Here is a 27,515-nt window from a genome sequence, read left to right as displayed (position 1 = left end):
GTATAAGTGATATGGATAGTGGCAGTTGTTGTAAAGAATGCTCCAGGAGATTGTCTGTCTTACCACATTCGTTGTGTACATAATTATCTCAAGAATGTACAGGAATGGTAGTGCTAATATCTGGAGTGGTTTAAAAAGGGGTTTGCCAGAAAACTGGGTGTGGCATTTTCAGTTGCCCTAATGATCCTCTTCTGTGATAAGAAACAGCTTTTGCTTATTGGTGATTTTACCCAAAAAATCATCCCGTATCACAGCACTGATTCTGCTTGGGCATAATACACATTTTTTAGTGTTTCTTTTGTTGTACACCTAACAAGTATTTTCAAGCCATATCATGTTGTGCTAAGCTTCCTGCTGATGTATTTGATGTGTGTGTCCCACTTCATGTTGTCCTGAATCCATAATCCTAGAAATTTTGTTGAGTTTACAGTTTCTAATTTCTTATTAAATAGATTTATGCTGGGGGTTAGTGGATGTTTAAATGGCTCTGAGCACTATGGGACTCGACTTCTGAGGTCATTAGTCCCCTAGAACTTAGAACTAGTTAAACCTAACTAACCTAAGGACATCACATACATCCATGCCCGAGGCAGGATTCGAACCTGCGACCGTAGCAGTCGTGCGGTTCCGGACTGAGCGCCTAGAACCGCTAGACCACCGCGGCCGGCTAATGGATGTTTACTCTGTGGGTGCACTGCAACAGTTTTCTCTGTGTTAACAGTAAGATTGTTTGTGGTGAATCATTTCATAATGAGTGTTGTGCAATTTTGTACTTCATATTATAGTTCTGCAGCATTTTTGCTTTTTATCAATAAATTTGTGTTATCTGCAAATTTTATATATTTTTGGAAATCACTCAATGATTCTAGGTCATTCATAAATATTAAGAACAACATTGGGCACAAGATAGAACCTTGGGACACACCATACTTAATTTCTTTTCTTTTTGATTTGTAGCATGCATAATGTTTTCTTTCTGATGCATGATTTCAATTATCTGCTCTCTGTTTTTCAGATATGATGTCACCCACTCATGTGCCAGGCCCCCAGTTCCCACATACTACAATTTTTGAAGAAGTAAGTTGTCGTCTATCACATCAAAAACTTTTGTGGGGTCCAGAAATACAGCTGATATATATGTCCCATCTACAGTCAAGGCTGTGTTAATAAAGTCAAAAATGGCAGTTTCTGTTGATTTGAGTTTTCTGAGCCCATGTTGGGTATTTGATACAAAATTGTTTTTTTCTATAAATGAAGTCAGTCTTTTTGTAAAAAAAGGTTTTTCCAGTATTTTAGAAAAATTAGTCAGCAGAGATCTTGGCCTATAGTTATTTTCATTTTTCTTGTCTCCCCTCTTGAAAAGAGATGTTAACTTTGCCATTTTTAGTTTTTCTGGGAAAATACTACTACACAATGAAGAGCTGCAAAGATGAGTTAGGGGCACAGTCAACACTGTTGCACATTTTTTAAATATGTAATCAGGACATTGTCTATACCTGAAGAAAATTTTGGTTTTAATTCCTTTCTAATAGTCAGCATTTCCTTTTTATTTGTCGGATACATTTTTTTTTTTTTCATTTTAGTTAATGTTTTGCTCATCTCTGTTTCCAGAAACTGTTCTTTACTGTTTTTCCAACAATTTGTTTGTTATTTCTGTGAAATACACACTAAATATATCAGCTACTCTATGTGGGTCAGAAATTTTGTCACCATTTTCAAGCAGATTCATGTTACAGAGTTTTTTCCTGTGTTTTGCCAGTTTATCTCCTAACAATGGCCCACATTGCTTTCATTTTATTTGTAGCTTTTTCCATGTAGTTGTCATTTGTTAGCTTTATCAACCTTCTGATAACTTTATTTAGGCTCTGTTTGCATCTTTAAAAATATGCTTCAAATTCTGGAGTTGTTTTGGTTTGCTTGGCTACTGTATAGAAAAATCTTTCTCCCTTCAGTAAAACTTTTATGCCTGCAGTTATCCAAATACTTTTTGCATTTTTCTCCTGATTTTCTTTTTTCTGAGTGAGAAGCACAGTTCAAAATAATGCTGGAAGGTGCTTACGAATTTATCAAATTTTTCATTAGTATTGCTACAGCTGTATACTTCCTCCCACATCTTTAGTTAAGCAGTTAATAAATGCATTTATGTTGTGTACACTGAAATTCGTAGAAGTGGAAACTAACGTTTTGTTAGTATGTACAGCGTGATCTATTTCCACTGATATTATCTGTGCAATATGATCTCCAAAACCTGCCGTGGAACATTTTGTAAGAATACTGGTAAATATTTTGTATGTTGTTGTCACTGAAGTGTATGTTACACATGTTGCTGTTTCTATTGTACATTTCAAGTTAAATGTTAAGAAGAGGTTCAATATGGTAGTTTGTTGTTTTGATTGTACAGAAAAATCAATATTAAAGTCACCACAAATAACCAGACCTCTGTTCTTTTTTGATAACATATAAGGAGGTACTCTAAATGTTGTAGTAAAGTGTTCATGTCACTATCGGGGGTCCTGTACAAACAAATTAAGGTCATATTTTCATTTAACAGTTCAACACCTGATATTTCCACATCTCTCGACTTCTTAAGTAATAGAACCAAGTACGTTATCCTCGATGGTGAGTGTTCATTGGCGGTGAGGGTATCATCTGGAGTGCCCCAGGGAAGTGTGGTAGGTCCACTGTTGTTTTCTATCTACATAAATGATCTTTTGGATAGGGTGGATAGCAATGTTTGCTGATGATGCTGTGGTGTACGGGAAGGTGTCGTCGTTGAGTGACTGTAGGAGGATACAAGATGACTTGGACAGGATTTGTGATTGGTGTAAAGAATGGCAGCTAACTCTAAATATAGATAAATGTAAATTAATGCAGATGAATAGAAAAAAGAATCCCGTAATGTTTGAATACTCCATTATTAGTGTAGTGCTTGACACAGTCACATCAATTAAATATTTGGGCGTAACACTGCAGAGCAATATGAAGTGGGACAAGCATGTAATGGCAGTTGTGGGGAAGGCGGATAGTTGTCTTCGGTTCATTGGTAGAATTTTGGGAAGATGTGGTTCATCTGTAAAGGAGACCGCTTATAAAACACTAATACGACCTATTCTTGAGTACTGCTCGAGCATTTGGGATCCCTATCAGGTCAGATTGAGGGAGGACATAGAAGCAATTCAGAGGCGGGCTGCTAGATTTGTTACTGGTAGGTTTGATCATCATGTGAGTGTTACGGAAATGCTTCAGGAACTCGGGTGGGAGTCTCTGGAGGAAAGGAGGCGTTCTTTTCGTGAATCGCTACTGAGGAAATTTAGAGAACCCACAATTGAGGCTGACTGCAGTACAATTTTACTGCCGCCAACTTATATTTCGTGGAAAGACCACAAAGATAAGATAAGAGAGATTAGGGCTTGTACAGAGGCATATAGGCAGTCATTTTTCCCTCGTTCTGTTTGGGAGTGGAACAGGGAGAGAAGATGCTAGTTGTGGTATGAGGTACCCTCCGCCACGCATCGTATGGTGGATTGTGAAGTATGTATGTAGATGTAGATGTAGATGTAGCTCTCTTTCTCTGGGAATATCATCTGGGAACAGAATGTGCACAAATTTGATATCACTTCTAATGTGGATAAAACACCATAACCTCTCACTTTCCTGCCGAAATGACTGCCTAGTGTGAAGTCTGGAAGATACGCCATTTTCAGTGTCTTCTGCAGCCAGTGTTCTGTTATACACAGGTCTGAAACATCTTTAAGTTCATTCTCTAGCAGCATTTGAAATTCATCAATTTTATTTGTTAGCAATGCACATCTTGGTGAAACACTATAAGGTCAGCACTTGGGCTTGCTGCTGCTGTTCCATTTTAATGAGTCTTGGCTGGGTGTGGTGCTGAGTTGGCGTCCACTTTCTCCTGGTGTGCAGAAAAGTCCTCATACTTCACACAGGCTGTCTTTGATCTTCCACTGGGTCGCCAAGCAATGGGAGATGCTTCAGTACAGATGATAGCATCTCTTTCTTCTTTTCTGGAAGGGAATGTTTAATTTCGTAGTCATCGGACATTGTGCATTGTGACAATGTATGTTCCGAGTGTCACAAATCCAGCTTGAACCCCCCCCACCCCCCTCCAATTTCATGGTTCCAGAATAGCAGCAAATCAGCAACTGGATTTTCTTCAGTTTTCCTGACTTGTGGTTTTTCATTTTCTGTTCTTTTGATTGAAGTTAGAGGGTATTTTGGTGACGCTGTTTGTTTTTCTATTGGAGTTGATGTGCATTTTCTTAGAAGTTGTCTCAGCAGTGATGGAGTCATGAGGTTGCATTGAAGCTGAAGATGATATAGTTTTGTTACTTTAATCAATCATTTGAGGGGCTAGTGTAAACATGTTGTCAAGTGCTGGCAAGGGAGTAGGTCAGAAATTTGGATCTGTGCAATCAGCATTAATTGCTTGGCAAATTATTTTGCTGATATATGATTTACCCTTTCCACTGACATGTTGCCCATGATTAGAAAACAATTTCTTGTTCATATTTTCAGTGGGTACAAATTTTACATTTGGAAATGCAGCACATATTTTTTGAGTAGCCTATTTGTTTTAGCTATTTTTTATTCACATGAGTGATTGATTATGTCATACTTATGTGGACTTCCCTAGGAGTAAGATAGATACTGCCTACAGGAAAATTAAAGAGACCTTTGGAGAAAAGAAAACCACTTGTATGAATATTAAGAGCTCAGATGGAAACCCAGTTCTAAGCAAAGAAGGGAAAGCAGAAAGGTCTATACAAGGAGGATCTATACAAGGGCAAAGTACTTGAAGACAATATTATGGAAAGGGAGGAGGATGTAGATGAAGATGAAATGGGAGATATGATACTGCGTGAAGAGTTTGACAGAGCACTGAAAGACCTGAGTCGAAACAAGGCCCCCGGAGTAGACAACATTCCATTAGAGCTACTGACGGCCTTGGGAGAGCCAGTCCTGACAAAACTCTACCATCTGGTGAGCAAGATGTATGAGACAGGCGAAATACCCTCAGACTTCAAGAAAAATGTAATAATTCCAATCCCAAAGCAATCAGGTGTTGACAGATGTGAAAATTACCGAACTATCAGTTTAATAAGTCACAGCTGCAAAATACTAACGCGAATTCTTTACAGACGAATGGAAAAACTAGTAGAAGCCGAGCTAGGGGAAGATCAGTTTGGATTCCGTAGAAATATTGGAACACGTGAGGCAATACTGACCCTACGACTTATCTTAGAAGCTAGACTATAGAAAGGTTCAAATGGCTCTGAGCACTATGGGACTTAACATCTGAGGTCATCAGTCCCCTAGAACTTAGAACTACTTAAACCTAACTAACGTAAGGACATCACACACGTCCATGCCCGAGGCAGGATTTGAACCTGCGACCATAGCGGTCGCGCGGTTCCAGTCTGTAGCGCCTAGAACCGCTCGGCCACTTTGGCTGGCTTAAGGAAAGGCAAACCTACATTTCTAGCATTCGTAGACTTAGATAAAGCTTTTGTCAATGTTGAGTGGAATACTCTCTTTCAAATTCTGAAGGTGGCAGGGGTAAAATACAGGGAGCGAAAGGCTATTTACAATTTGTATAGGAACCAAATGGCAGTTATAAGAGTTGAGGGGCATGAAAGGGAAGCAGTGGTTGGGAAGGGAGTGTGACAGGGTTGTAGCCTCTCCCCGATGTTATTCAATCTGTATATTGAGCAAGCAGTGAAGGAAACAAAAGAAAAATTTGAAGTAGGTATTAAAATCCATGGAGCAGAAATAAAAACATTGAGGTTTGCCGATGACATTGTAAATCTGTCAGAGACAGCAAAGGACTTGGAAGAGCAGTTGAACGGAACGGATAGTGTCTTGAAAGGAGGATATAAGATGAACATCAACAAAAGCAAAACGAGGATAATGGAATGTAGTTGAATTAAGTCGGTTGATGCTGAGGGAATTAGATTAGGAAATGAGACACTTAAAGTAGTAAAGGAGTTTTGCTATTTAGGGAGCAAAATAACTGATGATGGTCGAAGTAGAGAGGATATAAAATGTAGACTGGCAATGGGAAGGAAAGCGTTTCTGAAGAAGAGAAATTTGTTAACATCAAGTATACACTTAAATGTCAGGAAGTCGTTTCTGAAAGTATTTGTATGGAGTGTAGCCATGCATGGAAGTGAAACATGGACGATAAATAGTTTAGACAAGAAGAGAATAGAAGCTTTTGAAATGTGGTGCTACAGAAGAATGCTGAAGATTAGATGGGTAGATCACATAACTAATGAGGAGGTGTTGAATAGGATTGGGGAGAAGAGAAGTTTGTGGCACAACTTGACTAGAAGAAGGGATCGGTTGGTAGAACATGTTCTGAGGCATCAAGGGATCACCAATTTAGTATTGGAGGGCAGCGTAGAGGGTAAAAATCTTAGAGGGAGACCAAGAGATGAATACACCAAGCAGATTCAGAAGGATGTAGGTTGCAGTAGGTACTGGGAGATGAAGAAGCTTGCACAGGATAGAGTAGCATGGAGAGCTGCATCAAACCAGTCTCAGGACTGAAGACCACAACAACATGTGGACTTCCCATGACAATAATCTTAGAATTACCTGAACCTTTTAAGTATTCTATTAATCTGTGAATAGCCCCTTTTGCTTCACTTCTATAAACATCATTTGCACCTACTACTAGCACAATATATTTATCATTTTCTTCTGATAGGCCTGCACTGTTATTTATACCATTCTTGTTATTTCATGTAAAGTTGAAGAAAGTTTCACAAAACTTGTTGCAGTAACTAGATTCTCAGACCTTAATGTTTTTACTAATCCTCTTCCATGACTATCAGAGTAAACTGAGATGCTGCGATTTTTCAACAGGGATTTTCCATTGTGTATAACATACCAGGTTGCAGTGTTTACTGTTTTGTTTATCTGTACTGATTCGCAGTGCTGCTTTGGGACTAATTCTTTCTTTGAATTTATGTCTGTGTAGGCAGTACTAGGCCTGCAAAAACCATTTTTCATTGGTATGCTGTTAGTGACAGAATCAGGCATGTAGCCTGTAGAGGTTATCAGGCCTTGTTGCCCTTGTTCTTCTGACGATTTTGTAGCACTTTTCAAACTGTCTTCTAAAAATTTTGCATCTTTGTTTGCTTCCTTTAGAAATAAACGCAATGTGTCAGCCACTGAGTCACTCACACCTTTCTTGCAAATTTCAGCTGCCAATTTTTGACCACTACAATTTAGGGCACAAACACAGGGATTGTTTGGTACAGTAGGTAGAGAGACACATTCCACATCATTACGAAGTGTCGTATTCATGATCTATGGAACAAGTACTAATCTAATCTGATACCATACCTGATATATAGCACATGTTCTTTCTCATTTTACAACACTTTCACTACACAACTGACATTTTATCAATGCATAGTAGTCTATATTTCTGGAATATTTAATCCTCAGCGACTTGTATATCAGTATTCCTGAATTTCCCTAAACATTTTTGGTCTTCCTTCTTTCATCAATCAACTGAAGTATTTCTTCTGTTGCCGATAGTTTCTTTGCATTTACCTTGTTTGTATCTATGTTTATATTTCCAACTTCTGTGACTGTCCTTTCCAGAGATGTCTGTTCCTCTTCAACTGTACTGCCTACCAAGCTATTCCTTACTGCTGTATCTATAGTCATTCCTTACTGCTGTATCTATAGCCTTACAGAACTTCAAGTGTATCTCATCATTCTTTGGTACTTCTGTATCCCACTTCTTCGCATATTAATTCTTCCTGATTAATCTCTTAAACTTCAGCCTACTCTTCATCACTACTAAATTTTAATCTGAGCCTACATTGGCACCTGGGCACACCTTACAATCCAGTATCTGATTTCGGAATCTCTGCCTGACCATGATGTAATCTAACTATAATCTCCTCATATCACTCAACCTTTTCCAAGTATACCTCCTACTCCTGTGATTCTTGAACAGAGTATTCACTATTACTAGCTGAGTTTATTACAGAATTCAATTAGTCTTTCTCCTCTTTCATTCCTTGTCCCAAGCCCATATTCTCATGTAATATTTTCTTCTACTCCTTCCCCTACAACTGCATTCCAGTCACCCTTGACTATTAGAGCCGGCCGCGGTGGTCTAACGGTTCTAGGCGCTCGGTCCGGAACCACGAGACTGCTACGGTCACAGGTTCGAATCCTGCCTTGGGCATGGATGTGTGTGATGTCCTTAGGTTAGTTAGGTTTAAGTAGTTCTAAGTTCTAGGGGACTGATGACCACAGATGTTAAGTCCCATAGTGCTCAGAGCCATTTTTTTTTTACTATTAGATTTTCATCTCCCTTTACATAGTGTATTACCCTTTCAATATCCTCATATACTTTCCCTATCTCTTCATCTTCAGCTTGTGACATCGGCATGTATACCTGAACTATTGTTGTCTGTGTTGGTTTGCTGTAGATTCTGATAGGGGCAGCCCTATCATTGAACTGTTCACATTAACACACTCTCTGCTTTTCCTTCCTATTCATAACAAATCCTACTCTCCTTATACCATTTTCTGTTGCTGTTGATATTTCCCTATGCTCATCTGATCAGAAATCCTTGTCTTCTTTCCATTTCACTTCATTGACCCCTACTATATTTAGATTGAGCCTTTGCCCTTTGCATTTCCATTTTCAGATTTTCTAGCTTTCCTACCATGTTCAAGCTTCTGACAGTCCACACCCCGACTTGGAGAAAGTTATCCTTTTGTTGTTTATTCAATCTTTTTCTCATGGTCACCTTCACTTTGATACTCCCCCTCCCAGAGATCCGAAAAGGGGACCATTCCGGAATCTTTTGCCAATGGAGAGATCATCATGACACTTTTTTAATACCAGGCTACGTGTCATGGGATATACATTATATGTCTTTAATGCACTGGTTTTCATTGCCTTTGCATCCTCATGCCATTGATCATTGCTGATTCTTCTGCCTTTAGGGACAGTTTCCCACCTCAGGGACAAGAGAGTGCTCCTAACCTCTATCTGCTCCTCCGCCCTCTTTGACAATGCTGTTGGCAGAATGAGGGTGACTCTTATCCCAGTAGTCTTCAGCAGCCCTTGCCGATTATTAATCAAAGTTTAAGTAGTGGCGGGATTTGAAGTGGGGACCAAAGACGTTTTGATTACTAATCAAAGACACTACCCATAGACCATGGGAGCTGTGTGGGAATATGGCACAGGAAATCCTTTAGAGAACCTGCCACTGTAGATATGCCCTATGCCCTCCCTAGGTGGCCAGTCTGCATGGGAGGGATTTTTTGATGTGTAAGGGATGACCGCTGTCAAAATATTTGATTTCAATGGCTGTTTCACAACCCGGGTCATCAGGATATCAGGATACTCACCTCCATTACCAGCTTTCCTGAACTGAGAAGAGGGAGTTATCGTTACAACACATTTTCTGCTCCCTTAATTACGCTGGCCTCATCCTACGGTAAGCCCCTCCAATTCAAGTCCCCATGTCACCTTCAGCGTGTACCACACCCTGCCAGCTCCATCACCTGTGAAACACCTGCCACTCCTCCCTCTCACATTCCTAAACAGCAAACCAGCTGCCTCCCCCCAATCCTTCTTCCTGCCATCCACCTCTCTCTGCCTCTACACACTCCACCCAACACAATCCCCACCCCAACCTAGCCCACTTTCTGAACTGCAGTATTAGTATTGTGTGTATGTGTTTGTGTGAGTGTGTGTGTGTGTGTGTGTGTGTCTGTCGACAGCTCAACACTTCTGCCTTTTGGTGAATGGCCTCTTTCACTACTAAGGTATTTACTTTAAACCAGAACTTTCCTATGTGCCGTGTTAGCACTGGTGTTGCTTGCGGCTCACGACCTCACCTCTGGCGGGCATCAGGTTCATGTCAACACCGACAGAGGATGCAGCTATTTGCTGGCAGGAGTCTCACAGATGCACACAAAGTGGTGCACAGAGCGTGCAATGAGGTGATGAGGGCAGTGAGACGATGGGCTTCGAGTTCAGCTACTGTGTTGCCTTGGATGAACTCAGACTGCTCATGTTTGCTGCAACTGGGATGGAACATGCATAGCGGATTGTGTGGCCAAGCTGTGATTATGTCCAAGGGGATAGGCAATGCTGCTGAGGATGCCAAGCATTTCTGATATTGGAGATTGGCATAGGTTGTGGTCTCATAGTAAATCACTTATAGTGCTTATCATGCTTCCAACGGAGTGGCCTTTTGGATTACTGTGGAACTGAGTACCTTTCAACACTGTCCCTGCAAATTAACTCGAGTTTGTTACAGGTGGCATTTTATTGCACTGTGTTGTTCTGCAAGCACTAAAGCATACGTGGATGAGAGTGTTATTATTGGTGGGAGGAGCAAGAACTAAGAGGAAATATTGACATTGTATGGAAGTATTTCACTCTGCAGCAACACACTGACAGAAGGGAAGACATGTTGCTTTATTTCATTAATAGTTGTAGTATACCATTTTTTATATATGTCTATTTGAAAGATTTCTACTGCTAATAACACTTTCTCTTTAAGAACTGATTTTAACACACCATAATTAAATGCTATTCTGTCTTTTATGTAATGCTGTTAATGGTATCACCGAACAGACATACAGAGTGCGTGATTCTAGCATAGGGGAGCTGTTCCTCAGTCACGTTTTGTACTGTTATTACATTTGATTATACAGAAGTCATCCCCCCATGAACCATGGACCTTGCCATTGGCGGGGAGGCTTGCTTGCCTCAACAATACAGATAGCCGTACCGTAGGTGCAACCACAACGGAGGGGTATCTGTTGAGAGGCCAGACAAATATGTGGTTCCTGAAGAGGGGCAGCAGTCTTTTCAGTAGTTGCAGGGGCAACAGTCTGGATGATTGACTGATCTGGCCTTGTAACGCTAACCAAAATGGCCTTGCTGTTCTGGTACTGCGAACGGCTGAAAGCAAGGGGAAACTACAGCCATAATTTTTCCCGAGGGCATGCAGCTTTACTGTATGATTAAATGATGATGGCGTCCTCTTGGGTATAATACTTCAGAGGTAAAATAGTCCCTCATTCCGATCTCCAGGCAGGGACTACTCAAGAGGACGTCATTATCAGGAGAAAGAAAACTGGAGTTCTACGGATCGGAGCATGGAATGTCAGATCCCTTAATCGGGCAGGTAGATTAGAATATTTAAAAGGGAAATGGATAAGTTAAAGTTAGATATAGTATGAATTAGAGAAGTTCGGTGGCAGGAGGAACAAGACTTTTGGTCAGGTGAATACAGGGTTATAAATACAAAATCAAATAGGGGTAATGCAGGAGTAGGTTTAATAATGAATAAAAAAATAGGGGTGCGGGTAAGCTACTACAAACAGCATAGTGAATGCATTATTGTGGCCAAGATAGACATAAAGCCCACACCTACTAAGGTAGTACAAGTTTATAAGCCAACTAGCTCTGCAGATGATGAAGAAATTGATGAAATGTATGATGAAATAAAAGAAATTATTCAGATAGTGAAGGGAGACGAAAATTTAATACTCATGGGTGACTGGAATTCGGCAGGAGGAAAAGGGAGAGAAGGAAACATAGTAGGTGAATATGGATTGGGGGTAAGAAATGAAAGAGGAAGCCGCCTGGTAGAATTTTGCACAGAGCACAACTTCATCATAGCTAACACTTAGTTCAAGAATCATAAAAGAAGGTTGAATATATGGAAGAAGCCAGGAGATACTGACAGGTTTCAGATAGATTATATAATAGTAAGACAGAGATTTAGGAACCAGGTTTTAAACTTTAAGACATTTCCAGGGGCAGATGTGGACTCTAACCACAATCTATTGGTTATGAACTGTAGATTAAAACTGAAGAAACTGCAAAAAGGTGGCAATTTAAGGAGATGGGACCTGGATAAACTGACTAAACCAGAGGTTGTACAGAGTTTCAGGGAGAGCATATGGGAACAATTGACAGGAATGGGGGAAAGAAATACAGTAGAAGAAGAATGGGTAGCTCTGAGGACTGAAGTAGCGAAGGCAGCAGAGGATCAAGTAGGTAAAAAGACAAGGGCTAGTAGAAATCCTTGGGTAACAGAAGAAATATTGAATTTAATTGATGAAAGGAGAAAATATAAAAATGCAGTAAATGAAGCAGGCAAAAAGGAATACAAACATCTCAAAAATGATATCGACAGGAAGGGCAAAGTGGCTAAGCAGAGATGGCTAGACGACAAATGTAAGGAAGTAGAGGCATATCTCACTAGGGGTAAGATAGATACTGCCTACAGGAAAATTAAAGAGACCTTTGGAGAAAAGAGAACCACTTGTAAGAATATCAAGAGGACAGATGGAAACCCAGTTCTAAGCAAAGACAGGAAAGCAGAAAGGTGGAAGGAGTATATAGAGGGTCTATACAAGTGCGATGTACTTGAGGGCAATATTATGGGAATGGAAGAGGATGTAGATGAAGATGAAATGGGAGATACGATACTGCGTGAAGAGTTTGACAGAGCACTGAAGGACCTGAGTCGAAACAAGGCACCCGGAGTAGACAACATTCCATTAGAACTACTGACAGCCTTGGGAGAGCCAGTCCTGACAAAACTCTACCATCTGGTGAGCAAGATGTATGAGACAGGCGAAATACCCTCAGATTGCAAGAAGAATGTAATAATTCCAATCCCAAAGAAAGCAGGTGTTGACAGATGTGAAAATTACCGAACTATCAGTTTAATAAGTCACAGCTGCAAAATACTAACGCGAATTCTTTACAGACGAATGGAAAAACTAGTAAAAGCCAACCTCGGGGAAGATCAGGTTGGATTCCATAGAAATATTAGAACACATGAGGCAATATCTTAGAAGCTAGGTTAAGGAAAGGCAACCCTACATTTCTAGCATTTGTAGACATGGAAAAAGCTTTTGACAATGTTGAGTGGAATACTCTCTTTCAAATTCTGAAGGTGGCAGGGGTAAAATACAGGGAGCTAAAGGCTGTTTACAATTTGTACAGAAACCAGATGGCAGTTATAAGAGTTGGGGGGCATGAAAGGGAAGCAGTGGTTGGGAAGGGAGTGAGACAGGGTTGTAACATCTCCCCGATGTTATTCAATCTGTATATTGAGCAAGCAGTGAAGGAAACAAAAGAAAAATTTGGAGTAGGTATTAAAATCCATGGAGCAGAAATCAAAACTTTGAGGTTCGCCGATGACATTGTAATTCTGTCAGAGACAGCAAAGGACTTGGAAGAGCAGTTGAACGGAATGGACAGTGTCTTGAAAGGAGGGTATAAGATGAACATCAACAAAAGCAAAACGAGGATAATGGAATGTAGTCGAACTAAATCGGGTGATGCTGAGGGAATTAGATTACGAAAAGAGATACTTAAAGTAGTAAAGGAGTTTTGCTATTTGGGGAGTAAAATAAGTGATGATGGTCGAAGTAGAGAGGATATAAAATGTAGACTGGCAATGGGAAGGAAAGCGTTTCTGAAGAAGAGAAATTTGTTATCATCGAGTACAGATTTAAGTGTCAGGATGTCGTTTCTGAAAGTATTTGTGTGGAGTGTTGCCATGTATGGAAGTGATACATGGACTATAAATAGTTTAGACAAGAAGAGAACAGAAGCTTTCGAAATGTGGTGCTACAGAAGAGTCGTGTGAAGTTAGCACCCCTTTTTCGAGAAATATACATTTTTTTCAGAGTTCTTGATAGATATGGAATAGTTCTAGAGTTCTTTGTACAAAATTTCAATAGTTCTGCAGAATTTAGCGAAGAAAACAACAATATTCGAAAAAATTTTCGTATCGAAAACGTTCTTTGGCAATTTCCGCAAAATGTAAATAAGTACAAGAGTTCTGAGCACAGTTCTGAACAGAGCTCCAAGAGTTCTTTCGAAAATCCAAGTAACGTTTTTTTGTGCAGCTACTAGTTTACGAGATAATTGCATTTTAATGAGAAAATCTTTTCACTTACTGTGAAGTTGGCACCCTTTTTTTCAGAAAGATATATTTTTTTCAGAGTTCTTGATAGATATGGCATAGTTCTAGAGTTCTTTGTACAAAATTTCAATAGTTCTGCAGAATTTAGCGACGAAAACAACAATACTCGAAAAAAATTTCGTATCGAAAACGTTCTTTGGCAATTTCCGCAAAATGTAAATAAGTACAAGAGTTCAGAACACAGTTCTGAACAGAGCTCCAAGAGTTCTTTCGAAAATCCAAGTAAAATTTTTTTGTGCAGCTAATAGTTTACGAGATAATTGCATTTTAATGAGAAAATCTTTTCACTTACTGTGAAGTTGGCACCCTTTTTTTCACAAATGTATACTTTTTTCAGATTTCTTGATAGATATGCCATAGTTCTAGAGGTCTTTGTACAAAATTTCAATAGTTCTGCAAAATTTAGCGACGAAAACAGTATTCGAAAAAATTTTCGTATCGAAGACATTCTTCGTCAATTTTCGCAAATTGTAAATAAGTACAACAGTTCTGAGCACAGTTCTGAACATAACTCCAAGAGTTCTATCGAAAACCCTATTAACATTTTTTTGTGCAGCTAATAGTTTACGAGATAATTGCAATTTAAGGAGAAAATCTTTTCACTTACTGTGAAGTTGGCACCCTTTTTTTCAGAAATGTATACTTTTTTCAGATTTCTTGATAGATATGCCATAGTTCTAGAGTTCTTTGTACAAAATTTCAATAGTTCTGCAGAATTTAGGGAAGAAAACAACAATACTCGAAAAAAATTTTCTATCGAAATCATTTTTTGTCAATTTTCGCAAAAATTAAACTGGTACAACAGTTCTGAGGACAGTTCTGAACAGAACCCCAAGAGCTCTATCGAAAATCCTAATAACATTTTTCTATGGCGATAATAGTTTGTGATAAATTGATTTAATGTGGGACACACTTTCTCTACAGAAAATATAAATATATTCGTACAACAGTTCTGATGACAGTTCTGGACACCACGTGAAGAGTTCTATCGAAATTCCTAGTAGAATTTTTTAGTGCAGGTAATAGTTTAAGAGGTAATCGCAACTTAATTAAGAACCCCATAAGAGCTCCTACTGTGAAGCTGGCACCCTTTTTTTCAGAAATATATATATTTTTTTCAGAGTTCTTGATAGATAAGTCATAGTTATAGAGTTCTCGGTACAAAATTTCAATAGTTATGCAGAATTTAGCGAAGAAAACAACATTGTATAACAAAGCTGATTCAGGAACCCTTTCCTTTTGATACAATTCTTCCTGTTGCCACAATAAATCACTTGTGCATAGATTCCAACTGTACTGATCATTACAAAAATACAACCATTGACCAGCGGCGCACATTTCTTGCAGCGTTGTACAAAGCATTCGGCTTATCCGCTGTGAAAGTACTACACTTAACGCTATTTTAAAATTTACGGTGGATGGCTTCCGTTTATCTACAATGTCAGCATCTATCGAATTATCTTCATGCAAACGTGATGCCTGGATCACTCACTTCCCCTTTTAGGTACGGAGGAAACTAGAGTTCAGTCTTGTGGAAGTCAAAAAAGGAAATGTGGGCAGCCCTTCTTTTACTGATAGCAAACTCTAGAGAAATCTCCACACTTGTATTTCTTCATCATGCCAACAAAAGAAAAACTCTCCCTTCATAGCTCTGTTATCATTCCAGTACTAGTAAACCAGTTGTCCGCTTTCACATTTCGACCTGACTGATATATAGGTTTACACAGTCACAGAACAACATCAAATTGTTTATTGCTCAGTTGGTAAATCCTTCTGGTTGCAACACAGCGTATATTTCCAAATTGTACAGGTAAAATACTTAAGAATCCACACTTAAGAATCCCTACTCGTTTGTTTTGATTGATACATATTGGCGAAAACTGTACCTTCCACAGAATCCTTCCAGCTTCTTGCCTACTGTAACATTTTCTCCAAGGGTGTAAGATTTGTGGTAGTTGCGTACAAACACAGTAAATATTTCCCGAATAGCTGTTAGCTTGTCTAATTGTCTCCTTTCATCACGAATAGCGCAACTGTAAAATCTAAGGCTCTCCAGAATAAATTTGAAACGTTTTATGTTCGTTTGCGAGGTGAAATTTTTCAATGCCATCACCATCAGTTCCACACAGATCTTCCAGGCTTTATCTGTTACTTTTGTTAACAACAATTAAAAACAAGAGACTGATGAAGGCTTTCAATTCAATATCATCTATTGATTTTACCCCTCTCTCACGCTGAAATGAGGCTTTGATGCTCTCAAAATTCTGATTGGAATACAAAACTACAGTAGACAAATATCGTTATCTATGAGGTAATTACAGCATCACAAATGCTGCTTTGGCTGCACCTATTGGTACAGGTAAATTTTGAATAATATTATGCTCTTCGAACAATATGCTTCGAATTTCTTCAACATTATCTAGTACTTCCCACTTAAAATAATAAAATTCCTATAAAATAACGCAACCAGGCGCAGTGTATTAATCTGATATTTGACGTTCAGACACCGGACACTGACTATTAAACAGTTCAAACAGAATTTAAGTGCAGTTTACATTCTGGATTAGCTTTGTACTACTTACTACGTTGATAAACAAATAAACTAATCGCTGAAATGAAATACGAAAGGGCACAGTGGATAAAAACGAGCAATCGGCTCATATCTCATCAAGAGAGCATTAGCGTCGATACTGAATCATACATACAACAATTAAAGGCACACATGAAGTGTGTATTTTTAGAATCAGGAAGAACCAGATGAATTTTATCACGTAAAACAGTAACTGTTTTGAACTCTCATGACATCCAGGACCCACTAACAGCTAAAAATATGCCCAGGACCCTCATGGATGAAAGTTATATTGCAACATCACCAGCCGCTAGGATACATAAAAACATGTGCTGTGTGTAACGAATAAATTTGAAATTGATGTCGTTAATATTGTTGCAAACATTTGTTCTAGTTAGAAAGGAAGTGTGGAAGTTTGATGAGTTACACTACATCGAGAGTTAAAAGTCTTTACAATGTATAGAAATGTAAGTATATTTACTGAATATATCGTACAAACGAACTAAGTAGTATGTTTAAATCCTAATTCAATACATGACTGATAGAGGTGTTATAATGTTGAGGGGATACAGTATTAAAGTTAATAAGAAGTTCGAAATTTGTAAATAAGAACCTCGTTTATTTGGTCCTCAATAATCCGGATTTCCGGTTTATCCGGATTCATATTTTGTGTCCCTTGGTATTTTTCTCTTTTTTTTCCTATAACACGAAGATGTGTAGTCGGTGAGGTACATAGGCTGCTTATCACCAGGCCGGTAGTTTAGTCTAGTACTGAGTGATAAGGATCTCGAAGTGTGTGAATGACATTGTTTCTCAAGTATTGTACATTAATATAACGGTGTATTGATGCCCATCAAGTAAGTTGCATAGTAACCACGCCAACAGCACTCCACCACAGCTCATTGTACCTCTGGTGCGATTCTCGACAGGTGTGACACCATCTGGTTAGTGGCGCGTGTGAATGTATCTGCTCTCTCAGCCATCTGTTTGTTTTGCACTGACGAGCCTTCTCTCCTTGAATCATCTAAGCGTGCACATCCCACGCTTCCACCTACAGTTACTACAGTCAGTCTTAAGAAGGTGTACTGGCATTTGTATAGTGCTGAACATTTAGACTTTTTGTATTTAGTAGAATATACATCCGGTTTTCGATTTTCGGTTTTCCAAAATAAAAGTGAGAATTTACGATCGTACTCATAGCTGAACTTCCAGCAGTACTTCATCTCCTGCGTTCCCAATTTCGTAGAAGTTGTCCTACGAAAATTGCAGAAGAAGCGCTCCTGGACGAAAGGATATTGTGACGATATTCTTTGGTCACAGCCTGGGGTTAGAGACCCGGTCCGGCACACAGTTTTTATCTGCCAGTAAGTTTCACATCGGCGCACACCCACTGCAGAGAGAGCACACAATCTATTTCATAATCTACTGGCACCATAAAAATGTTATGAGGGTTTTTAAAAGAACTCTTTCGGTGCTATCCAGAACTGGCAGCAAAAGGGTTGTGCCAATTTATTATAATGTAGACCAAGTGGGTCTCTCGAAAATGCTATTATCTCATTAACTGTTATCCCCACAAAAAATGTTATTACAGTTGTCGGTAGAACTCTTAGGGTCGTATTAAGAAATGCCGTCAGATCTTTTGTACGAATTTATTACTTTTACATGACAAAAGTGAGTCCCACATTAATTATCTCATATAATGTCATCGTCACAAATAATGTTATTATAGTTTTTGGTAGAACTCTGTGGGTGATATTCAGAACTGTCATCAGAACTATTCTACGAATTTTGCTATATTAGATAAAGTGAGTATCAGATTAAAACAATTATTGTATAAACTATTATCGCCACAAAAATGTTCTTATCATTTTCAATGCAACTCTTCCGGTGCTATCCAGAACTGCCAACAGAACTGTTATACAAATTTATTTTTTCCAAACTTACAAATAATTTTTTACCATACCAAAATTTTGCCGTGTTATTGTTTTCTTCCCGAAATTCTGTAGAACTATCCGTGTTTTGAGCAGGGAAATCTAGAACTATTGCATATATATCAAGAACTGTGAAAAAAATTTATATTTATCGTAAAAGGGGTTCAAACTTCACGGGAAATGCTCATAAGCATTCCTTAATAATGGCAGTTACTACGTAAACAATTACCTGCACAGAATATGTTACTAGTTTTTTCGATAGAACTCTTACAATGCTATCCAGAGCTGGCATCAGAGCATACGAACAGACATAATTTTTTTTTTTTGAGTAAGAGTGCCCCACAATTAATCAATTACCATACAAACTATTACAACCACAAAAAATGTTATTATGATTATAGATAGAAGTCTTGACGTGTTAACCAGAACTGTTCATCAAAACTGTTGAACGAATTTACTTTTTCTGTGGAGAAAGTGGGTCTAACATCAAAGCAGTTACCGTATAAACTATCATCGCCACAAAAAGATGTTATTAGGATTTTCGATAGAGCTCTTGGTGCTCTGTTCAGAACTGTTGTACGAATTTACTTTTTGCGAAAATTGACAAAGAATGTATTCGATACGAAAAATTTTTCGAGTATTGTTGTTTTTTTCGCTAAATTATGCAGGACTATTCAAATTTTGTACAAATAACTCTAGAACTATGACATTTCTATCAAGAACTCTGAAAATATATATATATTTCTGAAGAAAAGGATTCCAACTTCACAGTAAGTGAAGAGGTTCCCTAATTAAATTGCAATTATATCGTAACATGTTAGCTGCACAAAAAATTGTAATTAGGATATTCTATAGAACTATTGGGGTTCTGTTCAGAGCTGCCCTCAGAACTGTTGTCCGAATTTACTTTTTGCGAAAATTAATAACGAATGTTTGCTATACGAAATTTTTTTCGAGTATTGTTGTTTTCTTCGTTAAATTCTGCAGAACTATTGAAATTTTGTACAAAGAACTCTAGAACTATGGCATATCTATCAAGAAATCTGAAAAAAGTATACATTTCTGAAAAAAAGGGTGCCAGCTTCACAGTAGGAGCTCTTATGGAATTCTTAATTAAGTTGCAATTACCTCTTAAACTATTTCCTGCACAAAAAAAATTTCACTAGGATTTTCGATAGAACTCTTCACGTGGTGTCCAGAACTGTCATCAGAACTGTTGTACGAATATATTTATATTTTCCGTAAAGAAAGTGTATCCCATATTAAATCAATTTATCTCAAACCATTATCGCCATAGAAAAATGTTGTTGGGATTTTCGATAGAGCTCTTGGGGTTCTGTTCAGAACTGTCCTCAGAACTGTTGTACAAGTTTAATTTTTACGAAAATTGACAAAAAATGTTTTCGATACGAAAATTTTTCCCAATTTTGTTGTTTTCTTCGCTAAATTCGGCAGAACTATTGAAATTTTGTACAAAGAACTCTAGAACTATGCCATATCTATAAAGAACTCTGAAAAAAATATATATTTCTAAAAAAAAGGGTGCCAACTTCACAGTAAGTGAAAAGATTTTCTCATTAAAATGCAATTATCTCGTAAACTATTAGCTGCACAAAAAAATGTTACTTGGCTTTTCGATAGAACTCTTGGAGTTCTGTTCAGAACTGTGCTCAGAACTGTTGTACTTATTTACAATTTGCGAAAATTAACGAAGAATGTTTTCGATACGAACATTTTTTCGAATATTGTTTTCGTCGCTAAATTCTGTAGAACTATTGAAATTTTGTACAAAGAACTCTAGAACTATGGCATATCTATCAAGAAATCTGAAAAAAGTATACATTTGTGAAAAAAAGGGTGCCAACTTCACAGTAAGTGAAAAGATTTTCTCCTTAAATTGCAATTATCTCGTAAACTATTAGCTGCACAAAAAAATGTTACTTGGGTTTTCGATAGAACTCTTGGAGTTCTGTTCAGAACTGTGCTCAGAACTGTTGTACTTATTTACAATTTGCGAAAATTGACAAAGAATATTTTCGATACGAAAATTTTTTCGAGTATTGTTGTTTTCGTCGCTAAATTCTGCAGAACTATTGAAATTTTGTACAAAGAACTCTAGAACTATGGCATATCTATCAAGAAATCTGAAAAAAGTATACATTTGTGAAAAAAAGGGTGCCAGCTTCACAGTAGGAGCTCTTATGGAATTCTTAATTAAGTTGCAATTACCTATTAAACTATTACCTGCACAAAAAAATTTCACTAGGATTTTCGATAGAACTCTTCACGTGGTGTCCAGAACTGTCATCAGAACTGTTGTACGAATATATTTATATTTTCCGTAATGAAAGTGTGTCCCATATTAAATCAATTTATCTCAAACCATTATCGCCATAGAAAAATGTTGTTGGGATTTTCGATAGAGCACTTGGGGTTCTGTTCTGAACTGTCCTCAGAACTGTTGTACAAGTTTAATTTTTACGAAAATTGACAAAAAATGTTTTCGATACGAAATTTTTTTCGAATTTTGTTGTTTTCTTCGCTAAATTCTGCAGAACTATTGAAATTTTGTACAAAGAACTCTAGAACTATGCCATATCTATCAAGAACTCTGAAAAAAATATATCTTTCTGAAAAAAAGGGTGCCAACTTCACAGTAAGTGAAAAGATTTTCTCATTAAAATGCAATTGTCTCGTAAACTATTAACTGCACAAAAAAATGTTACTGGGATTTTCGAAAGAACTCTTGGAGCTCTATTCAGAACTGTGCTCAGAACTCTTGTACTTATTTACATTTTGCGGAAATTGCCAAAGAACGTTTTCGATACGAACATTTTTTCGAATATTGTTGTTTTCTTCGCTAGATTCTGCAGAACTATTGAAATTTTGTACAAAGAACTCTAGAACTATGCCATATCTATCAAGAACTCTGAAAAAAATGTATATTTCTCGAAAAAGGGGTGCTAACTTCACACGACTCTACAGAAGAGTGCTGAAGATTAGATGGGTAGATCACATAACTAATGAGGAGGTATTGAATAGAATTGGAGAGAAGAGGAGTTTGTGGCACAACTTGACTAGAAGAAGGTATCGGTTGGTAGGACATGTTCTGAGGCATCCGGGGATCACCAATTTAGTATTGGAGGGCAGCGTGGAGGGTAAAAATCATAGAGGGAGACCAAGAGATGAATACACTAAGCAGATTCAGAAGGATGTAGGTTGCAGTAGGTACTGGGAGATGAAGAAGCTTGCACAGGATAGAGTAGCATGGAGAGCTGCATCAAACCAGTCTCAGGACTGAAGACCACAACAACAACAGGAAGTCACCAAATCATTTCTGGGAGGACTTTGTGTAAATTTTCTTATTGCCATCTGGTGATCGTTCATGAAGTACCAGTTTATACTTAATAGTTGGGATATTTTCTTATTTATAATTTGTCTGAGGAGCCTGAGAGCTGCAAGTCTGTTGTTTAATAGAGATGTGTTTACTGTTTTTCTAAAATTATGGTAACTTTTGTTAATGAATGATATAAAACACTATTGTGTGTTGAAATTTAAAAATTTTGGAGTATTCTAAAAGTAAAGGTCCCCAATGTTCGATCAATCATTCCGCCCCTTGACTTCTAACTTCCTGTTACACCTACTAAATCTAACACACATTATATATGCAAAAACATCATGCAAAACAAAACACTGTCATTAGCTACTAAACAAACACAATAAACTGATCCTCACCACACACTGTATCAATACAATTATCGATGGAACTATCAGCAATTTCTCTGGCGAATAATAGGTAGCTAACTTTACCAATTATATTTCTGACAGATTGAATTCATACAGGTGCATGAAAATAAAGAGAAAACAACTGAGCTTCAGTGGAATTATTGTGTCTGTTATCTAGAGACACCAACAATCAATTGACAAGTTCCACTGGATGCAGAAGGTGAGTGATGGAAACACTCACTAACAAATAAGATCAACGAAGGTGAAAATGACCTCCTTACACTATAACTGGCCCGAGTTGATTAGCCCTATTCACCTTTATACCAAACAATCTCAGCTGCCAGAGCAGTAGTTGTACAAGTACCAGCCAGCACAATAATATATGATACAGGTAGAGCACTGGCAGGCTTTAGTCTTAATCACATCTGATATTTTGTAGAAACCAAAGCCAGATACATATAGTACTGTAGTTTCTGTATATGAACAAGAATATTTTAACCTTGTTGATATACAGAAGGGAAGCCATTTGGGGCGACTTACTGCCTCTATGTCGAAATCAGTGAATACGTGGCAATTTTAAGGCCTTTTCTTAATTGAAATTCATTGTATAAATTTATATTTTTCATAACACTTGTTTTATATTTGCAGATACTGTGATCTATTTCTATGTACTACTTGATATTCCCTTTTTTCTCTGTTTTCTACAAGGACCTACTTCAGTTGCATAATAAACTGTTTTCATCACAAATAAGAACTCTTATATTGACTCTAAAATCATAAAAGACTTAAACCAATAATAAATACAACAAAACATTCTCACCAAATTTGTCAAGTAGCTCCTCAACCAAAGACATGACAGTGGCACGGCTGGATTCAGGATGGCGGAATGCAAGAAATTCACCCAGAGTTAGACGTTCAGGGTCAGATCGAGCAGCCTCAGACCATGCTGCTCTGTCTCTCATGATGGTCTCTAAATGAAATAGAGAATGTAAGAAAATTTACACCATAAGGAACAACAAGCAAAATATATGCAATAATGCAAATCAAATTGAATTATTTGGTCAACAGCTACAGAATCGATGAAGAAAACATGTGAAACACTGTAAGCAAATCAACATTTTTAATCCACTTATAAAATGCTATACTGTCCCTATACTGCTGATGCAAGACGATTTTATGAGTAACAGCAGTCATCAATAATTTCAGTTGAGGGTTTCCCATTTAAAATTATAATTAACATGGTTATGTTCTGTCTGCACTCCAAATCCCTCTGCCTTTTCTTTTTTTCAAAAACAAGGGCCGCCTTTTGAGTTTAAGCAAACAGTCTTTAGATGACACTGCTCAGTTGTGACATTACAAATGTTTTAAAATTTGTAATTTATTATTTTTAAAACAGTGGTGGCTCAAAATCTGACCCAAATTGTTTGTTTACAATGCACTTTTAAAGAAACAGTGTTGTGAAAAAATAGAAATTTTCCATGAAGGTTTTTGCCGGCTGACTTTTTATGATTTTCATAAACATAAACTTGACAACAATGCCTCTGAATCCCGTCTCTCAAATTCTGATAATCAGTCACCTTAAAAAAATCATTTACAATTGGTTTGCAGAATTTCTTCATTGTTGTGCTTCTGCCAGTTATGAATTTCTCCAAGGTTGACTTAAAACTGGTTGTCAATCCAAAACACATCAATGATGTGTGCAATAAATCTGAAGAGACTATGTGTTGTAACTCGTACATTACAGCACCTTCACTGCCACTACTGTGGCGCATATCATGCAGTTTGAGTAGCATGCCATTCAGGTACTCCAGGCCTCCACTAGATATTGGTGATTGTGGTCCGGTGCCTCTATTGCCTGCAGCTGAGAGCCAGTGGCCCCTGGTGGACAAATGCCTTTTATAATGCTGTGCAGTGGCTCCTGTCAGCAGTCAGTACTTGTCACCTCTCTGCACTCATTAAAAAAACTGTACCAGTCACCAAACAGTCTGTAAGTGTCCGTAGTCTGTACCTGCTCTGTACGCTATGACTCTGTGAGCTAATAGTGTTATGCTGTCACTCCACGACCTAATAAACTGTGGATTTATTGTAACCACATCTTTCATTGTGCTTGGAGTCACTACACAAGTGGCAACAAATAGAATCTTCACTTGCTCCACTCTGGAACTTTTGTGTGCTTGATCACAGAACTTTGTGTGCTTCTCCAGCAATGGCAACTTCATACGGCTGCTTTAGACCACTACATTGACTGTTCAGGCTCCACCATGTTTTGGTGTACCACTGTAGTGTTCCATAGTCTGAAGGCTTTGCTGCAGATTAGCAAGTCACATGGCCCCATCTCCACTTCGTCTCATTTTGTGTTTGACAAGCTTCTAGCTATAATGTGCCAACACTTCATCAACTTTTGGGTAACAAATACACACTGGTAACACTTTGTTTTTGTCATGGGCTCATTGTCAGGAATGGCCCACCTCTCTTCATTGTTATGTAAGTTGGGTTCCTTTTCAGGAATAGCCTCCTTTTCATTGTTCGATTGACTGGTCTCCTTTTCAGGAACGTCCTCCCTCTTCTTGTTGTCATGTTTGTTGATCTCCTGTTGTGTCAATTAGCCCCCTTTTCAGGACCAGCTTTGCTCTCCCTTGCTGTCATGGTAGTGTATTGTTTTCTTCCTGTCGTTTATGCACCCGTGCACTACCAATCACGTAGCCTTTTCCCTGTGCTGCGATCTGCCAGCTCCATGTTCATGGATGAAATTCTTCTCCTTGCACCCAATGATGACGTTCTTCAGTGCACTCCTTGTTGTGTGGATCCACTGTTTCCACTTTCTCCAATCAAAGGATGGGGGTTGGGTGTGGGGAGGGGATGGACTTTGCTGTTCCTGGAACTCATCACCACATGGTAGCAAGCCTGCTGTGTCAAGAGGAAGCTGCTGCAGTCCCAATCAGGAAACCTGGCCACAATAGACAACTCCATCAGCAACAACAAAATGGGCACCCTGCAGCACTTCATCTTGCACCTCTTGCATCATGCAATATGAGAGTTGCATGTGGACACCAGAGCAGCTGTTTGGGTCCTCAACTTGCAACCGTACACACGTCTCGGCTCCATGTCATTGGCTCCCATCAAACGCAGCTTGGTAAGCTATAACACACAGATATTTCCTGTCCTTGGTCATGGCTTGCCACTATCTACATCCGACACTGCACACAATTTTTCTTCCTTGGCTGGCACCCATGCTACCATGGGACAGAATCTTTATGACCTCTGCTAAACCTTCTTAGGCACTTTTGGTTGTTGGTTGTTTGATGCCCTCTAAGTTTCCTTGTGTTGTATTTTGTCCATCTGTTGCAGTAGACACAACTTTCGCAGCACTGTCATGTGTGTCAGTGAAAGGCCTCCCTTGTACAGTGGTTTTTTAGGTCATCTCCTTTTATCATTTTTGCTTCCGCAATGGCATCCACCATGATTGCAGTTCGCTATGCTTGCCCAAAGCCTAGGCTGTGCCTGTCCACTGCCCAGGCTGTGTGTGACCACCTCTCCGCCTGTGACCCGAACCCACGCAGAAGAGATGATCTGGTCTCTCGATGGATCCAGTTCTGAAGCAAGTGCTTCCCACACTGACCCAGGCACCTCCTGCACTGACATGGGCACCTGCTGCCTCCTGCTAATGGTGTTCAAGATTGTGATCTTAGGAAAAGGTCATAAAAATTTCATCCACTTGCTGTTCATAGCCATCTTGGAATCCTAGACTGGGTTGTTCTCAGCTGGTAATGGTGAAAATATAGTAAAAAAATCCTCTTTATTGGAGGGGGGTGTTCCCCAAGGAATCTCACATGAACTAAAAGTGCCTCCATAAGTCCCATCAAGCCCACTATAGACCACATCAAGTTCAAAAAGAACCAACCAATTTGCTCCATTTGCCTAAGCAAGAGAAAGTTTGTAATATTCACATTTTGCCCCTGTACTGTAGAATAGTGACACTAAGATGGATATACAATTGGTCTCCAGCTCAAGGGTGATACAATACACTTGACCCTAACTTTTTATCGCCAACAGAACCTCAGTATGCATGGCATTTTGGAACATATTGGTAAGCATGGTGTCGCATGCATATCGATACAGACCAGTACCTTGGCTCTATACTGCTCCAATCACCACAGCAGAGAGTGTGTGTATGTATACAGTATACCAACAGTACTACTGAAGGGTTAACTCACACACTAAATACGTAAAAGTATGTAAGAACACTGCTTGGATGCAGACAAGATTATTTTACCTCATGTGTCCTTGATCAGCCTTGTTTTTTAAAGAGCTCATTCAGTTCTGTCTGCCATATATGAACAACTACAGACGTTGCAGGCAATCCATGTCATTACTCCATTTTCTCTATTCAATGGGCTTTAGCCATTGTGATCATCAAAATACCAAGTTGGTCTATTCACAAATGTGGCAATTTCAAACCAACTATTAATGCATGATGCAACAATGAATTTTAATCCCTTCCACGACCAGAAGAATTGTTGGCCAAATTAGTAAGAGACTAGTATTTCTCTAAAATAGGTTTCCTGACAAAAAAAGTTAAGCACCCAGAAGACATGGTCCAATGTCAAAGTAACTCCATAATGTACGTATCATCAGTGGATGTACAAATGATTAGAGCAGCAGAGCTGAGTGACAGTAGAATGGTCATCAGAGTGTATTAGTGTTGTTTGTGTTTAGCGATGTTATCATGTCTGGTAGGGTACCGTATTTACTCGAATCTCAGCCGCACTTTTTCCCGGTTTTTGTAATCTGAAAGACCGCCTGCGACTTAGAATCGAGTGCAAAGAAAGCAGAAGTTCTGAAAGATGTTGGTAGGTAACGTCACAACTAACTTCCGCCGTTGAATATATGTAGTGCTACACAGGCGTGCTTTGCAGACACAAAGATAAATACTGGCGCTAAAACCTCTGCATCAGTAAATAAATTTAAAAAAAGGTAGAGGACAAGCTCATTAAGATTTCACGTAGCGGCACCTATTGCTTCGTGGAATTTTGTGAAGTGCTTGTTGGTGTTAGTGAACCATAATGAAGCACTTTCATTATAGTGCCAAATTCAAGAGGGGAGTTATTTCTTTTGCGGAACAAAGTTCTAATCGTGCTGCAGTTCTGCGATACAGGATTGATGAGAGCAACATCAGGCGATGGTGACTGTAGAGAGACAAATTATTCGAATGTTCCAATAACAGGAAAGCATTTAGTGGGCCAAAGTGTGGCCAATATCATGCACTAG

General features: G+C 38.6%; 1 protein-coding gene across 2 annotated transcripts in view; it reads right to left on the bottom strand.

Annotated features, from left to right (window-relative positions):
- Positions 1 to 27,515, bottom strand: part of LOC124621919 (45 kDa calcium-binding protein) — a 185,269-nt gene that overhangs the window by 70,521 nt on the left and 87,233 nt on the right. For both annotated transcript variants that reach the window (XM_047147424.1, XM_047147425.1), the window contains exon 5: positions 23,068 to 23,217. In XM_047147424.1, coding sequence (XP_047003380.1) covers positions 23,068 to 23,217 — 150 coding nt within the window. The remainder of the gene's footprint in view (positions 1 to 23,067; positions 23,218 to 27,515) is intronic.

This window comes from Schistocerca americana, chromosome 7 (genome assembly GCF_021461395.2).
Source record: "Schistocerca americana isolate TAMUIC-IGC-003095 chromosome 7, iqSchAmer2.1, whole genome shotgun sequence".
Lineage (NCBI taxonomy): Eukaryota > Metazoa > Arthropoda > Insecta > Orthoptera > Acrididae > Schistocerca > Schistocerca americana.
The sequence above is the reverse complement of the archived record's forward strand: the minus strand, read 5'-3'. Positions and strand labels throughout refer to the sequence as shown.